At 36.5% G+C, this 17,687-nt stretch overlaps 1 protein-coding gene across 4 annotated transcripts in view; it reads left to right on the top strand.

The window, feature by feature from the left end:
• mgl (Megalin) overlaps window positions 1-17,687 on the top strand; it is a 266,890-nt gene that overhangs the window by 206,019 nt on the left and 43,184 nt on the right. For 3 of the 4 annotated variants that reach the window (XM_053750825.1, XM_053750824.1, XM_053750823.1), the window contains one exon: window positions 12,124-12,243. The exons of the other annotated variant lie outside the window; for it this stretch is intronic. In XM_053750825.1, coding sequence (XP_053606800.1) covers window positions 12,124-12,243 — 120 coding nt within the window. The remainder of the gene's footprint in view (window positions 1-12,123; window positions 12,244-17,687) is intronic. 4 annotated transcript variants of the gene reach the window in all.

Genomic DNA, 17,687 nt, shown 5'->3' with positions numbered 1-17,687 from the left:
CCATGGTTGGCGTGCCACGTCACGTTACAGTGTGCAGTCTAAAGCTAACCTCAAAATGTTTAAAGTACAGATAGATACTTAGATATGCTCTTTTAGATTTGAGCAGAAGTATCATCGAAGAAAAATATTACAAAAAGTGGGGTTCAAACACTTGTAGAAGTTCCATTATCCATTTACTGACCGTCAAGACGCGCGATGTGAACATTATACTTCTATTTGAAAACGTATGACATTTTCTAGTTGTCAGCATCAGGACAGGAGATCTCCTTCGCTAGAAAAGTACTAGGGTGAATTTCACAAGCGTTTAAAACTCCGGGCTCCACGGGATCTCATTAGTGTTTGTTCAATTGTTCAGATTAAAATATAATGAATTAAACCATTAACACCTAACCTTCCTCAGGAATCACACTATCTATTGGTGAAAACCGCGTGTGAAAATCCGTGCAGTAGTTATTGAGAACAGACAGACGGTTTTATAATATTATGTAAGTAAGGATAAGTAATACGTCTGTCATTGCCTTTAATTTGTATCGCGCAAATACTGCCGCAATTACGAAGGTTACACTCGCTCGTGATGTTTCCATAATGATACCTATGTCTTCAGCATTACCCGTATTACCGGGTAATACCGTAATACAGCCTGTAATCGTCTGGAGACGGTCGTAGATTACAGAAGTTAGGAGATATGATTAATGAAATGCTAGCAAAAAACATGAGAATTACGGTTTCAAATAAAAGTGATTTATTTTATTTGAGACCGCAATATAATATATTCTTTCTGTCATATCTGTGTATTTTTCCCATTTTTTTTTCAGCCGTTAAACATCGTTATTGCCCAGGGTCCGGTACTATCTTCGGCAAAATACAGATCATTGGCACACATATCCTCCTTGTCATCAAAAAGGGTGATTGGTTGTTGGGTTGTGTTGCTTATTCATTCTTTATGCACTTTTCATCTAGGCTTTGGTTTATCCTTACATTAGATCATCTTATTTTTTTTTATGACGACGGATATCTAGTTTTTTTTTTTACGCGAAAGATTTATTCAGAAATTATTGTATACGTTTTGAAAATTTCTTAAATATTTCTGAGGTGCTCAGCTTAGTAAATCCTATATGTTCTAAGCAAAAATGGTTACCTACCATAATTTCTCGTGCTCGGGTTACAGATCTACTTAATTCCGTTGTCTATGTCTCAATGATACCAATGTCAAAACCATAACGATGCAAACTTTTTGCGAATGGCAGTCGTATCGCCTGAGCCTCTGGATATTATACCGGAATATATTACACTTTATGAAACTCTTATCCCGAACTTGCATTCGACAAGATGTACGGTTTAAATTATTCATTGCTTTAATGGTTTCGTGGACCCCTCGCGGATGGAGACAGACAGAAGTATTTACATTTGTTTTAAAACTTTTCTTGCAACCACAGACATATATTATATGTATATCTCCTAATGTATCGGTTACTTTAGAGATTAGAGTTCTTAGAGAGAGACCACACAATTCTACAATTTTCTTTTATTTTTATATGTAAATATTGACGGTGTAGCTCTGTTTGTACCTTTATGATTAGAATCGATCTCAAAAGCACTCGGTTCACGCTTTTAGCTGCCGTAGGATTTTACAAAATTTTTGTAAGTGAATTTCGAGTTCAATTTAGAAAACAGTGAACGAAGCAACCGCAAATAATTTCGGTCGTCTTGAAATTTAAAAAGATAAAAAAAAAACATGCATTTGTCTTTGATTAATTATTGACATAATAGTAGCCATGGGTCGACGACGTAAAATAAATTAATGGCAACAACTGGATAATAATCTCAGGACGGAGATGGTCTATATCCAGCAGTGGGTCAAATGATGAGATGGTGAGGAGCAATCTATACACACATTTACGGAATAGATCCTATAAATGTGTGTCGAACTCACGAGTAGTTACAATTTTTTTCCCCTTAGTTGTGGCGTTTCTCGTCTACTGAATTTTAAGTCGAGGCGTGAAAACAAAATCAAATTATTTATTCAGAAATTAGGCACTTTTTCACGTCATATTCTAAATTAAATGACCAAAGCTACAAACTACTAGCATTTCTGGAATGACCACAATGTGTTGGTCCCTATGCCAGAATGGCTTACCGTTTTTTAAATATAAATTTAAGTATAATTTTTTATCAGTAATATAACAAATATAAGATCAAAAGTTATACTGAAACATATTATGATTGTGATCGAGTGCTGATGAAAGGAAATATATATAAGAATTAACCAAACGAAAATACTTTTAATAAGAGATCGAGCTGACCAGTTCTCCCTGGTGACTGCACACTGCACACAAACCGTATCAAAATACGTTGCGTATAGTATAAGGTCTAAACGTACGACAGACAGCTTTGAGCCATATCAGTGCAATTCGAATCAGTGCATACTTTACACCAGTAACTTTATAAGATTTAATTTTATCCCGTCTTCTCCCAATTTGCGTCGTCAGCGCACTGATTGGGATCTCATTCGATTCCCGAGAGTCATTAGGGATCGGATATGAATCCGCCAATGAGTCCTGATGAGGATCAAGATCCTTCGTTAACATAATCTGAATATTTTATGAGTGTACGTTCTGAAATGCACGTTGCTATGTAAAAAAAAACTTTCAACTAACGTTATTGTGTGACTCCAGTGTTCACACTCAGTGTCTGAATACTGAAGTTTTAAAAGAATACGTGAGTTTTAACAAAAGGCTATGAGTTATCATAATTCTTGTTTGCCTATTATAAAAAAAGTTAGCATTATGACATGTACTGAAGTGTTACATTTTTGTCTGAGGGTAAAAATATCAAATTCCCATCTAAGCCTCCCATACAGGCGATAGTCATAAGACCGGTACATAAAGCTCGTTATCGGATAACAAGGCGACAGCCACCGTTAACGACTCGCCTGCAAACTGCCAGTTACCGCCACGCGATTCTTGACGTTATGAGCACTCCAGTGATAGTATCGTTAAATTGGTCTGGCGCGCGTCGTCTTAGCAAATAATTACAAATAAAATAAATAAGCTTGCTCTTAAGAAACTTGTTATAAAATTTTGAATTAATGAAATTTAAGAGGATTTCGTGAAATATCCATCGTGTATCAGTGTTTGAAATTTAGTCATTTTATATTTAAATGAAAAACACTAAGTTCCGTTCCCGCTCAGAATAACTAAAATATCTTTTAGTAATCCCCGTGACATGAACACTGGATAGCAATTACTGAGTAAATGTATATCTAATGCATTCAGCTATTCTAGTAATGTCGCCTTTAAAATATAGTTTAAAGTTTGGACAAAAATTATAAAATATTACAGGGTGTGTTACTTCTTGATGCTTAAATAAATAAAATCTTTTAACCCGACTCAGCGTTCAAACAGAAACAGAATCTATCCCTATTTATAGGGTTACATTCTGTTAGACTTGCTCTATCATAGTACCACTGTCACGTACGCACTATAGTTTCCTGTCACGCAACTATAACTAATACACGTGTTACCGTCACAGTTATTGCTCATAAAAAGGCTCTCAGTCTAGTGTCATAACGTCCAATCGGCGAATTGTTCAACGGTTGTAAAATGTTTAAATAAATAAAAATTTTGCGAATGGCAGTCGTATCGCCTGAGCCTCTGGATATTATACCGGAATATATTACACTTTATGAAACTCTTATCCCGAACTTGCATTCGACAAGATGTACGGTTTAAATTATTCATTGCTTTAATGGTTTCGTGGACCCCTCGCGGATGGAGACAGACAGAAGTATTTACATTTGTTTTAAAACTTTTCTTGCAACCACAGACATATATTATATGTATATCTCCTAATGTATCGGTTACTTTAGAGATTAGAGTTCTTAGAGAGAGACCACACAATTCTACAATTTTCTTTTATTTTTATATGTAAATATTGACGGTGTAGCTCTGTTTGTACCTTTATGATTAGAATCGATCTCAAAAGCACTCGGTTCACGCTTTTAGCTGCCGTAGGATTTTACAAAATTTTTGTAAGTGAATTTCGAGTTCAATTTAGAAAACAGTGAACGAAGCAACCGCAAATAATTTCGGTCGTCTTGAAATTTAAAAAGATAAAAAAAAAACATGCATTTGTCTTTGATTAATTATTGACATAATAGTAGCCATGGGTCGACGTGGGTATAAAAAAAGTTAGCATTATGACATGTACTGAAGTGTTACATTTTTGTCTGAGGGTAAAAATATCAAATTCCCATCTAAGCCTCCCATACAGGCGATAGTCATAAGACCGGTACATAAAGCTCGTTATCGGATAACAAGGCGACAGCCACCGTTAACGACTCGCCTGCAAACTGCCAGTTACCGCCACGCGATTCTTGACGTTATGAGCACTCCAGTGATAGTATCGTTAAATTGGTCTGGCGCGCGTCGTCTTAGCAAATAATTACAAATAAAATAAATAAGCTTGCTCTTAAGAAACTTGTTATAAAATTTTGAATTAATGAAATTTAAGAGGATTTCGTGAAATATCCATCGTGTATCAGTGTTTGAAATTTAGTCATTTTATATTTAAATGAAAAACACTAAGTTCCGTTCCCGCTCAGAATAACTAAAATATCTTTTAGTAATCCCCGTGACATGAACACTGGATAGCAATTACTGAGTAAATGTATATCTAATGCATTCAGCTATTCTAGTAATGTCGCCTTTAAAATATAGTTTAAAGTTTGGACAAAAATTATAAAATATTACAGGGTGTGTTACTTCTTGATGCTTAAATAAATAAAATCTTTTAACCCGACTCAGCGTTCAAACAGAAACAGAATCTATCCCTATTTATAGGGTTACATTCTGTTAGACTTGCTCTATCATAGTACCACTGTCACGTACGCACTATAGTTTCCTGTCACGCAACTATAACTAATACACGTGTTACCGTCACAGTTATTGCTCATAAAAAGGCTCTCAGTCTAGTGTCATAACGTCCAATCGGCGAATTGTTCAACGGTTGTAAAATGTTTAAATAAATAAAAATTCTATTAAGTTTGTCTATGTATATTTAAACGTGTTCCCAATATTTGTATAACAAAAAACTGTGTTTATTTGGAATCAAAGTAGAAAAATCAAAATTAAAATCAGTCCCAAACAAACTATGACGAATGCCTGTGGTTCTAATACACTTACCTATTTACCATGTATTGAGCTTCTATAGGCATCAAATAAGTACTGCATAAAATTACCTATTACCATAACCTATTGTAATTAGGAAAATCAAAAGAAAACAATTTATTTTTCATATTTTGACCATTAGTCATCACAATTTTTTTTAAGCTTTAGACGTTTTGATAACTAGACATTCTGAATCTAAACGCCCGAGCCCCATGCTGCTCGTTAAATAGAAAAAGGTATAAACAGGCAATAAAGTTTGATCGTCCGCTGTAAATACAAACTGACAATGCTTAAAGCAAAGACAGTGACATTCACTTCTAAAGTTTTGTGTAGATAGATATGTGTTGTTTCACAAAATACGATATTAATATAAATTAAAATAACTTGTTTAAATGTTACTCTTTTTTTACTGATTATATTTTCAGTTTATAGTAATTTTTCTAAACTATTTGGACTGCACAATAAATCATTCTTGTGTTTACACCCTCTTAAAAGGCCACGGGTAAATGCTTGTATATAATTATGACTAAATTCAAATTCAAAACATTGATAATTTTTATATATAATAGTAATTTCTCACAAGCTACAAACTAGTAGATTTAGCTAGGGGCTTTCTATAATCTTACACTTTAACAATTAGCTGATAGATTACATTAGTATGGTATCTTTTTATAGATTTACATTTGTAGCTTGTATTGGCGCCTAACGTGGGACTACTGTATTTGCGTAAATCTGATTAAACAAATACCTATTGCCTTTCCCTTCATTACTATAGCTAGAGGCATACACGACCCTTCCTAATGAAATATAATATACCAGTGATTCATTATTATACGAAATCAGTTCATCTACAGGCAACCCACGTATTTATTACCATGTCATAAGGTCCATAATACTCGCACAATTAGAACGAATAGCATCGTGAATCGGTCGTGTGTACACTCCATAATTCAATAAGGTTTATTCGGAGAGTATCCGCTAGATGGCCACTATTTACCTTAATACTGCGTCATTTTCCCGCCTCGTTACCCGCGGGACTTGGCCGCCATCTTTTATTCAGGAGCGATGGTCGAATGAATGTGACTGAGCGCTCGGATTGACGAAAGGATGTATTGCTTTGATTGCACCCATTTGAAGAGCACCTATCGATTTTTATTGAGCGCCTATAATAATTTTAGCGGTAGACCTACATAGAATTTCGTAAACTTGTAAATTGTAAAACGAGTTAACTTGTCTCGTATAAACTTTCTGGAAATTAAATATTATGTTGTCAATCAAATATTAGTTGTTGCAATATTAAAATATTTCCCGAGGCTTTAATTACGAGATGCTGATTGTAAACTTAAAAAAGCATCTGTTTTCACTCACACACTTTCACTGCAAGTTTATTGCAATTACAATACAACATCGGCTGTCAACATCTGCGTTAGTTGACATGTGAAGAAAGAAACTTGTTATAATTATAATATTGGTGCATTTGAAAGGGTGCTTTTCAAACGGGTGTATTGTTGGTTTGAATGGCATCGACAAGAGGGGATGTGCCGATGTGTAGCCTAATGAATCCACTCGTCTCGACACAAGGGCCCTATTCATTCGGAATAAGGACCATATTCCCTTGTCTCACCGTAAACGATATTGGAATTCAATAAGGGAAACTTTGAGTAGATTGTTTTATTTACGTTTTGAGAGGGTGGAAATGACTTTGTTGAATTTACTCTTCTTATAAATGGTGGTAAAATTTGATTGTTATATTTTATGATTTTCGTCTTTTCAAGTGTGATTTAAAACGTTTTTAACGTTTTAAACGTTTTTTTTAAAGTGAATACTTCTTGGTGCGCTGAAAATTTGATACCAAGTAGAGGCGCATGCGCATACGAATGAAATACGACTCCGTTGATTCGGTACGCATTTCATTCGGATGCGGACGGCTTTTTTACGGCATTACTCTTTTCATGACGAATAGTATATAGTATAAAGAAATCTAATTTTTTTAAATATTATGACGAATGTGAATATTTTTTCTCAAATAATCCACGTTTACAATCCTTTCAGTTGCAATATTCGAGCCATTTCATTTCGTACCGTACGATATCGGGTGTTTTCAAACGCCCGTATATCCAAAAATTGAATTTCCCGTGTAACAGATTGAAAATGAAAGAGTACGGAGTCCCGCTTCGATGATGCTCTGGTTGGCAATCCCGTCACATTTGTGTCTCTTCGACAACAGAAAATAAATATGAAAAAAATATTGATCGGTATTTCAGAAATGTGACTTCATATTCAAGTTGGTGGCATTAGAATAAATGTTCTGAGAGGAATACGTCAAAATAGTCGCTCTGTTTTTCTCTTTCGAGTGTATTATTTGCTGACAGATTTTGATTGTCATGTCAGATACCTTTACGACTACACACTGCCTCTAGTGTCAAGTAATCGCATACACACCAGTGAACTCGTGTTGGTTTCCTCACGATGTTTTCCTTCACCGGAGAGGAGGTCTATGAACCACCACAACATACGTGAGTAGTTCGAACCTGGGACCTTTCGATCACTTGCCTAGAACATACGTGTAGACGTTTGATGCACGACGAATGTCTTGGCAGAAAAAAAAATTAAGTGTTTAAAATCGATGAGAAATTCGTTCTTACTTCCATTTTCCTGAGAATTGTGATATTGTTTTTGTGTAAAAATATAGTTGGTTCCCGTTATATAGTAAGTTGATATTGTTTTGAGGAGGCAGGGTCAGTCCCCTGACACCTGATACCCTTGTTTTCCTGGTTCTCTAATGATCAGTCTTTCCTGTGACAAATAACGGCAATTCTTTACGGTATAAATAACCGATTATTTCTCTTTATTAAAACAACAATAAAAAAATCGCTAATTGATAGTTGAAGGAGCTTCGTAGATAAGTATGACGATGATTGATATTATAGAGAAGAACGAATCACTTTATAGTGTTCATAAAGGGCTAAATCATAATAATAATGCAAGCTATCTTGATTTGAATATTAAATATATTTGTTGATATTAGTTTGCGTTTAAATCAATATAGATCAGTTTCGGTCGGTTGGTTCTGTTGTTTCAATTGGTTTAGTGTAAATAAATAATTTACAATTAGGGTGATTCGAAATTACTTGAGTGGTTATTTGTGTCAAGGTAGACTGTTTGAAAGGAAATTTAGTTTTGGTACCAGAGGGCGAAGTACGGGTTAGCATCTCATTTCTCACTATCGAGTCGATTCGAAGTGAGTTGCAGCGAACCAATGACATTGCGGTGTTGCTGTCGTTTCGTCAGAATGGCGCACTGTGATTGGTTAGCTGCGTCTCACTGCGAATCGACTCGATAGTGAGATGTAAATAGCAAAGTCACATTGCCCACACAGTTAACACAATACAAATAGTTTTCAAATAAATAAATAACCAGCCAACCTTTGGATATATATATATGTATATTAGACATATCTCACACAGATTGAGCTAGACCCAAAATAAGTTTGAGACTAGTGTTATGGAATACTAACTCAACGCTACTATATTTTATAACAAATACATATATAGATAAACATCCAAGACCCGGGCCAATCAGAAAAAGATCATTTCCCATCATGACCCGATCGGGGATCGAACCCAGGACCTCTCGGTTCAGTGGCAAGAACTTTACCACTGCGCCACCGAGGTCGTCGTGAATTATTGAATTCTATAAATACAGTTTACACAAATATATAAGCGCTAATTAGTTGGGACTTCGCTCTAGGTAATATTCTGAAGCTCTCATACACAATCCTTCTTCAGAAATCCCGCTGAAAGCATGGGGGTGAGCACAAACAAGCCAAAATAGCGACCCCGTTCCTTGATAGTGATAATTAGCCTAAAGTTCTGTTCTGAAACAAGTAATTTTACACCTAGGTAAACCACTTTGGGGTTCCACGGGTCAGAAAGGATTTTTTAAACTATAAACCGTTTTAGTTTTCCGACTACAAGGAACCCTTATAGTTTTATATTGCTTTTTAAAATTTAGAAATCAATTTGAACTTCCGAAGTCGTATCCTAACAGCTAAATATTGAAAGGAGTTAAGCGACTAATGAAAGCAGATGTCCTTACGTTCAGTTTCATTAACCAAGGGTCTAAAGCGCGACTCACGATTTATACAAATATATCCGCCGTATTTACAAAATGTTGCCTGGTGTTGAAGCACCGACGTGGCATATGTTTCGGCGAAATCATTCGTTACAGTAACAAACAGTCTGACAGGGCTGTCGCTCACATGACCTCGCGATTTTTGTGTGTCGGGTGAAAAATGGCGCCCATTGCGCGCCTCGCCGGACGCAGACGTTTGATTTGAATGCAACGAAAACCCGATTGATTTATAGTTAAACCGCAAATTTAACTTGGCTGCTGTGTTTGGTAAGCAGCAGATATCTATTTTCCGACAACGCCTCTTAAAACCTTATATTAATATTGTCAAGAAAGATATATTATGTATTAACCCTTAATATAAAAATAATCTATACTATTATTAGAAAGATGCGTTTGTGAGTTTGTATGTTTGAGCGGGTAATCTCCGAAACTCCGTAGTTTCACCGATTTCAAAAATTCTTCCGCCATCAGAAAGGTACATTATCCAAGATTGCTATAGGCTATATTTCATCTCAAAAGTTAACACGGGAGCGAAGCCCGGGCAACATCTAGTCCTATGGATGATTTGTTTGCATGGAACGAGTCGTTTTCGGCAAATGAGGTTCATTATAGAGTTCGCAAGCTGGAAGTCTAACGACGAAACAAAATCCTCGACGTGCTTGACGTTACATGACGTCCTTCGAAATAGAAATGGACGGTACATCTGGCTAGAAGTTACAATAATAAACGCATTTACGGATACTATCCCTACCTATATCCTAGGTGGTGGACGACCTCGGTGGCGCAGTGGTAAAGTTCTTGCCACTGAACCGAGAGGTCCCGGGTTCGATCCCCGGTCGGGTCATGATGGAAAATGATCTTTTTCTGACTGTCCCGGGTCTTGGATGTTTATCTATATATATATTTGTTATAAAATATAGTATCGTTGAGTTAGTATCCCATAACACAAGTCTCGAACTTACTTTGGGACTAGCTCAATCTGTGTGATTTGTCCTAATATATTTATTTATTTATTTATCCAACACTGTTTCTACTTGGTGTATTAGGTCTTAATTCTCTAAGAGCTCGTAGGGATCATTATCATTAGTAACGTGTTTGAAAGTACTCCCGAGTTAATATCGATGCCACTGAACTTCATAATGAGTTGTGTCTGTTATATGTACCTAATAGAAGCCTTTTACAACGCAAATGTCAACCACGAAAACTGTTACCAGTACCTAGATGATGTAATGTTCTGACATGCAGAATGTAATCTCACGTGATATGTCTCGTAGACTACTCTGCTTCCATACAAACTAGTTCTATAAGTTTGTCGAAATGGTCAATAAATATGCATTCACATTCGTCCCCTAGTGTATACGAGGTTTAAATTCAACGAAGACACTTGATTGATTTACTGTGTGCCCAGCACACCAGCGACATTTTACAAGTGCGATCCATTTTGCAAAACCGTACGGAAAATGCAATTTTTGGATTCACGCGCGAACATATTGGATGCGAGATGAAATGGCTCGAATATTGAAGCTGACAGGATTGGATGAATCCGAATAGAGATTTAGTAAGAACCTCAAAATATAATCAGATACAGTGAAAATTTAAATAATTTGTTATTTCTCCCTACTAACCTTAAACATATTTGACCTTTATTCTCACAAGCTCTGCCTAAAACAAATATTGAAAGCGACAAAACCCTAAGAAAAACTAGTTAAATAAAACTCAGGTATACCTCAGTTAAAATCTATGATCAAATGTAATATGTTCTCATATGATAGCAATTTATCACTAATATATTAGATTCCGTTAGATCCGGAGAATCTTGGAGCTCCATTAATGAAGGGTGGCTATTAAAGAGATTATCGAGTTCATGCATGGCAACTCTCGTATCCGTTATTCATATTGGCGCCCAACGTGTAACTTTTCAACAGGAAAAACTATTTATTTCACTTCAAATTATTTTGAGGTCTATGCAAAGTGTTCCATGGAATTAAAAAAAATAATTTCGAAAATATGCAAGGGGTAGGCTATACTATATTCTTGGTTAAATTATTTTTTTCAATTCTAACTACTAACCACGTAGTTTGAATTGGCGCCCAACGTGTAACTTCAAGGAACAAAATTAATGGTATAGTTGCAGCTGAAAAGTATTCCCGTGATCATAGACGAAATATATACTAATTAAAAATCAAATATATCCTCCGCACTTAAGTTCTTTGTTAGAAAAAATCTTCCTACATGGTTTGTTATCTTGGCTCTCAAACATTCAAAAGAAAACAACAAGGCAGTTTTCTGTATTTCATTTCGTATGAATAATGTAACTTTTCCTATACAAAATACACAGCATTTGCGTTCACCTTTATTCTATGAAACGATATAAGTGCAATCTTTTCTTCTTTATTATTTTATACACTTGTATTTTGTCGCTGACAATACTCCTTGCTAAATGGAAACTTTTGAGAATATACCCGTTACTTCTTATATTGCTTTGTATTTTTCTAAAAGTCAGATGTCGTGTATTTTGCTTATGTCCTACACACGTTAACAGTACATTATTTAAAGCTACACAATTTAGTGGAATCCCTTGTTGCTTTCTATCGAAATAGAGATTTCAAAGTAAAATAATCAGAACAAGATTGAATTAATTTTGTCAGTTGTGTTGTTACTTCTTTCTTTGTATTTTATGCTAACTTTTCCAATCACACAGCACTTAGTTTTAAAACTTTAGTTGCACTGTTTCTTTAATTTATAGTTTTATTTCGTTCAAATCTTGTCTAGTTCATGGTAGAACAAATTCACGAAAATAATTGCATGCAATTTGTTGCAGGTGACACATTATGTCCAAATGGCATGTTCCGGTGTCCTGAGGGCAAGTGCATTCCGGAGCTGTGGGTGTGCAACTACCAGAAAGACTGCGAGAAGGGGGAGGATGAGTTCCAATCATGTCGTGAGTAATTCTGTCTTCTAATTTTGAGATTTCTGATTGCTCTGTCGTCTTCCGTTGTTTCGATGTCCGTCAATGGATCAACACAGAATTGTTTGTAGTTTCGACGGATGTCAATGTCAAAACATATGCAAAATAACGGAGCAAACCGAAGCGGCAACGCGCTACGACGACACAACGGAGCCGGGCCCTATGTCATAATTGAAGATGCATTTGAAACTTGATGCCTTCAAAAAGTTCAAGGTCCAGCCTATATTCTATGGATTAGACAACTTTCGCAACGGTCGGTCACTGGATGGGTGAACAAAATTGTATTTCTAATTAGTCTAGCTTTTTGTTTGGGCTGTATTTGAAGTCTTAATGAATGCGAATACAGCTGTGACCAATTGGTAGAATTGGAATTAAACAGTATTGCTAGCTCATCGTCTTTGAGAAGAATCTCCAGTTTATAATCCTTTCCTTTGATTGACTATTACGAGGATAGCAGCCGTCTATTGTAGGTTTTATTTCGCTCCCCGACGAGTATTAAAGAAGAAGAATAATAATTTTTTTTATTTTCTTCCTATCAAATCTGCGTCTATATTCAAAGAAAGTCTAGACCCGTAAAATCTAAATCATAGCTTCATTCCGCTTTGCATGCCACACAAAGCGCCTCAGGGTCTTCCAATCTATTCACAAAGACAACTTATTGGTCGCGCGAGCTTTCTAAGCTCCCCGCAGATGAGCGTAAGCTTTCTGCAAACGGAATGCTTCGTACTTTGAGTGTGGTGCTATGCTATACTAGTTCCTCTGTAATACTTCAAGGTAATTATGCTTTATAAATGACGTATTTTTTAAAATTATAATCGGTTTAACCTTTTGTTAATTACAAATTATGTAACCTTTTGATTACATCCGTAATTGTTTGATATTGCTACAATCTCACAATTCATATAGGGTGTCAGCGTCACCTAATTACTTATGTAGCGTACGCCTAGGGTCGCCATCTTCTAAAGAATGAAAATGACTAATCGATTTTGTTCATCGAATCATTTAATATTGTGTTCTCTTTCGTTTGATCGTTTTACCAGTTTCTCCAGCCGTTGAGCGTTAGAGCCCATGGCATGGGTCCTGCTTTCCTACTTTTTCGTCTCCATTTCACACGGTCATATTATCCTTCATTATAGGTAGCACTTTTTGGGTTTGCCCCTTCTGCCAGTGTAAGGGGTGAACGTCGTAGCCACATATTTAGCCGTTCTTTAAGCTAAATGATTAGCGTTCTTTTCCCTGGTTTCATGTTACATGTCCCTTTTAATTAAATTCTTCCGTAAAACTGATCGTTCGGAGAGTAGAAAAGCAAGAGGAAAAATATTACTCTGGTCTGTATTAGGTCGGATATTTATACACATGCATATTTGATTTCTTATAACCGTCGAAATAGGAAACCCTTACGGATTAGGGTATATAACGTTGTGGTGAAAATTATAAAAACAGAGAAACAAACTTACTCATGTAATCGGTTTGTTTATTAATAAACTTTTCATTGCACATAGAAAACATACAAAGAAAGCATAAAAAGAATAGACGCTTATCGGTATTGCAATTGCCAATATTGCATGGCTTTTGTTGAAATAATTTGACAAAAAAGGGCTTTTTATAAATTCTGTTTTTATCATCCGGTTTAAGTTACCTTTGCCATTCAGACATTTTAGTCCGCCCAGGTGAACTGACAAAAGACGGTCGGGAGGCAGCCCTAACATCTAAATTAATTGGAAACTGGAAGTCGCGACTGCGCGCGATTAATCGCACATCGCGCCGCTCTGCGACAATTACGTTTATTATTCTGCTTCGCGAATCAGGAGCGTGATGAGCACTTGTCTTATTTAACCATGTCACTGTATTTTAAAAGGGTTGCTATTATGGCCTCAATAAAACTCGGCAATTAATCTTCATACTAATAAATACTGTGTGTGAGTACTTGCCACGTATACGTCGCGTAAAAGCCATGTTAGATGCTTTTAAGCGACTTGAACAAAACACCAGTGTTAGCAATCACAAACTATAAAATATGAAGACTGTGTGAGCATTGGAACTTAACCTCTCACTATTATTTTTATTATATATATATAGGTTAAGTTCCAATTATAATAATTATTAAGTTATATGTATATATATACTAACTCAACGAATATTCTATAACATATACGTATATAGATAAACACTCAAGACCCAGGTCAATCTGAAAAAGATCATTTTCCATCTTGACCTGACCGGGAATCGAACCCGGTACCTCTAGTGTAGCAGTCCGACATGATGACCATTACGCCACAGAGGTCGTCTGAATAACTGTTTTTTTACAGCTGTAATAAATAAAAGAGTCAGTATGGCGGATACTAAACCGCCAAGTTGTTTATGATACAACCAACGCTTGTAAAGCTTCCCCTGCCCTATGGGTTAACTTTATTCCGTCCTGTTGTACATTACTCCTCTAACAAGTAACTTATTCGTTTTTACTCTTTAATCCATTGCGTGTTTTATGTTTTTTTTTTGTTAATAAAAATAGCGGATATAATCCTATTACTCGTCGCGAATACAACTATTTTCTGGGACACTTTACTATGTTACTAATTATAGATAAAAAAATCAATCACCTGTTATGGTGTAACACTGCTATGAGAAAAATTTTCTCCCTTTTGGTTATCTTGTTATCTAAGTTGTATTAACAACACTTTAAAATACGTTTTACCCCTTGAATTGAAGTAGAAAATTCGCGTGTTAGTTTGACATAATTATTTATAAGCCAGGGTGTGGTCCCGCCCTGGAATAGGACCACTCGACGTGGATACATACATACGAGGAGACATATAGTATTGCAGCTTTAGGCAACAGTATTATTCCCACAGAGGGTTGGCAGGCGGGCGAATGTTCAAAATTTTAAAGTATATTTTTTACTCTGACCCAGACAACACGAATTTAACTAGTCCAAGCAGAATTTCTTCATTATTCAAGAGCCAAATATTGTGATTTACTCTCATTTTATGGTTATGCTAATTGATTATGTTGCCCTCAATATGTATATCCTGTCGGCACTCCCACGAATCGTGGGTTTCCGTGGGTTTTGGATTAACCGGACCAATAACAGACGAATAAATCTCGACAACTGGTTCCAAACCAGGTTACGGAGAAATGAGATTATTAATTTTGCAAATTCCTGCGGCCGACGGTGAAGATGTCCACACTGTCGCCGAACTCGGACACACGCCGACGCGAATGCGTGTACATTACGTAGTTAGTATGAGTGATTTTATTTACCGCAATGAAAAACCAGCAATGTATACCGAATACGCCAAAGTTTGGCAAACTGTTCGACGACAGTGTGGAGCCGGCATTACATGTCAACATCTAAACGGTTTTTAACCCCCGACGCAAAAAGAGGGCTGTTATGTTTTGACCGCTAACTGTGTCTGGTATTTTAGCCTAACGTACGTGGCACCGTAGCTTGGATGGGTTTTTTATTGGATAGTTATTTTTTATGTGGTGGTTCTTAAATATCATGATCAAAATCGGTTCAGCTGTTCAAAAGTTGTAGTGAAATTAATATTGAAAGGGTTTTTTAATTCGTCTAACAAATAAACTTGTTAGCGCGCTTTTCGTTTAATCTTTTATTTCTCGCGTGGCCCGATCGAATTGCGATCCTATTGATGTTAAAAAAATAAGTTAAAAATCAGGCAAATCCATTTAAACCCACTCCATAACTACAGAGGAACATGGACATAAATGTATGCGTATACAACATGATTGCGTTCAACTATATGTCGACGGCCATAACAAAATTTTGATATTTTTTTACGGTGATCGTGGGTAAATCGTGAGTTTTTATTATTATGCGCAGAAGTGTAACATGCGCAGAGTGCGCATGTTACATCCTTCGTGACATCTTTAAAAGAGTTAGGAGCCATGCTAAGTTGCGCCCCGTTTTTCTCCGCCACGTTGACGTACAACGGAGAAATTGTGTGACATTTGACGTACGTCACCGCATGTCAGTGTCAAAACCCACGGAAAACAACGGAGCACACTACAAAAAAATGCATGTTGCACGCGTCATCACGCAACGTCGCGCGTCGTCGGCTCGTCGATCACGTATTGTTGCAGTGATAAACGACGCATTTTCGTTTCGCTAGATTTCCCACCAAAAAACCGGGAAAATAAGCTGGTTTGTAATTGGCTGGTCGGTAATTAAGTGTGCAGTCAGAGTTAAAACGAAATTTTTGCATTCATCAAAATTTGAAATGGGTTTTTCGTCAACAAAATGCAGATTATATCTAGGTATTTGGATTCAAAGTTGAAACGATTAATCCTGATCCTACTCGTAATAACTAATATTATAAGCGCGAAAATAAGTTTGTTTGTAACCTCTTCACGCTATATCTGCTAAACCAATCTATTTGTAATTTTGCATGTATGTTGGAATACGGAGGACACATCCAGTGGGAATTCACTCGGGCGAAGCCGCGGGCAAATGCTAGTAATGCTATAAAGAGTTTTAAAATTAAATCGCTTGTATTTTCGAAATATAAAAGCGACATTATTTCTTTAAATATTTTCCCAAAAAACGGGGCTTAACTCGACATCGTCAAAACAAAATAATAGTGGCCAAAATTCCGTCTCTTTGTCTGTTGCCGGCCAAAGATTAAACTAAGCTCGGTTTTAAAGCGAACTGCGTTGAAATACGCTGGAATTAACATTAAATATGAGTCGAGAGGGAAATAAATATGCCACACTTTTGTGAGAGCGTCTAAAATCGCGCTTTACACTTTTGGTTGGACATAAGGCTGAATGGTATGTGAATCAACCTTAATAACGCATACAATACATACATTATGAACTGAACTGATCAAAGGCTTCTCTCTCTCTCTCTCTCTCTCTCCAGTGCTAAATCCCGCTATCCTTTGTTGAATTTATTCAGTTCGTCATGTGACACACGTCACGTTAATGTTACAAGTTAGAGCCATTCCATGGAATTGGCCGGTACTGCGGTTGTACGAAGTACTTACTAAATTCATGGCTATGCCCCATTTCCCCGTTGCCCCTGTTGCGTTTACATCCGTCGATGGACAACGCAGAAATTGTTTGTAGTTTCGACGTACAACAAAGCAAGTTAATGTTAAAACCTATAGAAAAGAACCGAACGACGTAGCTGCAACATGCAACAGAATACGACTGATGGGGCATTTAGAGTACTTTGTGCTGCGAGCGAAGCCGCAAGAATTATGCCACATTTACACTCCGCCCTTTTGGGCAGGGAAGTGAGCACCCAGTGGGCAGTACGAGTGTGTAAATAGGTTACTCGCGCTGTCACTGCTCGTGTCACTGCCGCTGCCCGGACACAGGAGTGGAGTAATGAAAAACACAATTAAATTTTTAGAACTTTATGAAATTGAGCAGGTAATATGGGATGACTTATACTG

Source organism: Plodia interpunctella, chromosome 10 (assembly GCF_027563975.2).
Source record: "Plodia interpunctella isolate USDA-ARS_2022_Savannah chromosome 10, ilPloInte3.2, whole genome shotgun sequence".
Classification (NCBI taxonomy): domain Eukaryota; kingdom Metazoa; phylum Arthropoda; class Insecta; order Lepidoptera; family Pyralidae; genus Plodia; species Plodia interpunctella.
Note: the sequence above shows the minus strand (reverse complement) of the source record. Positions and strands in the feature narration are given on the sequence as shown.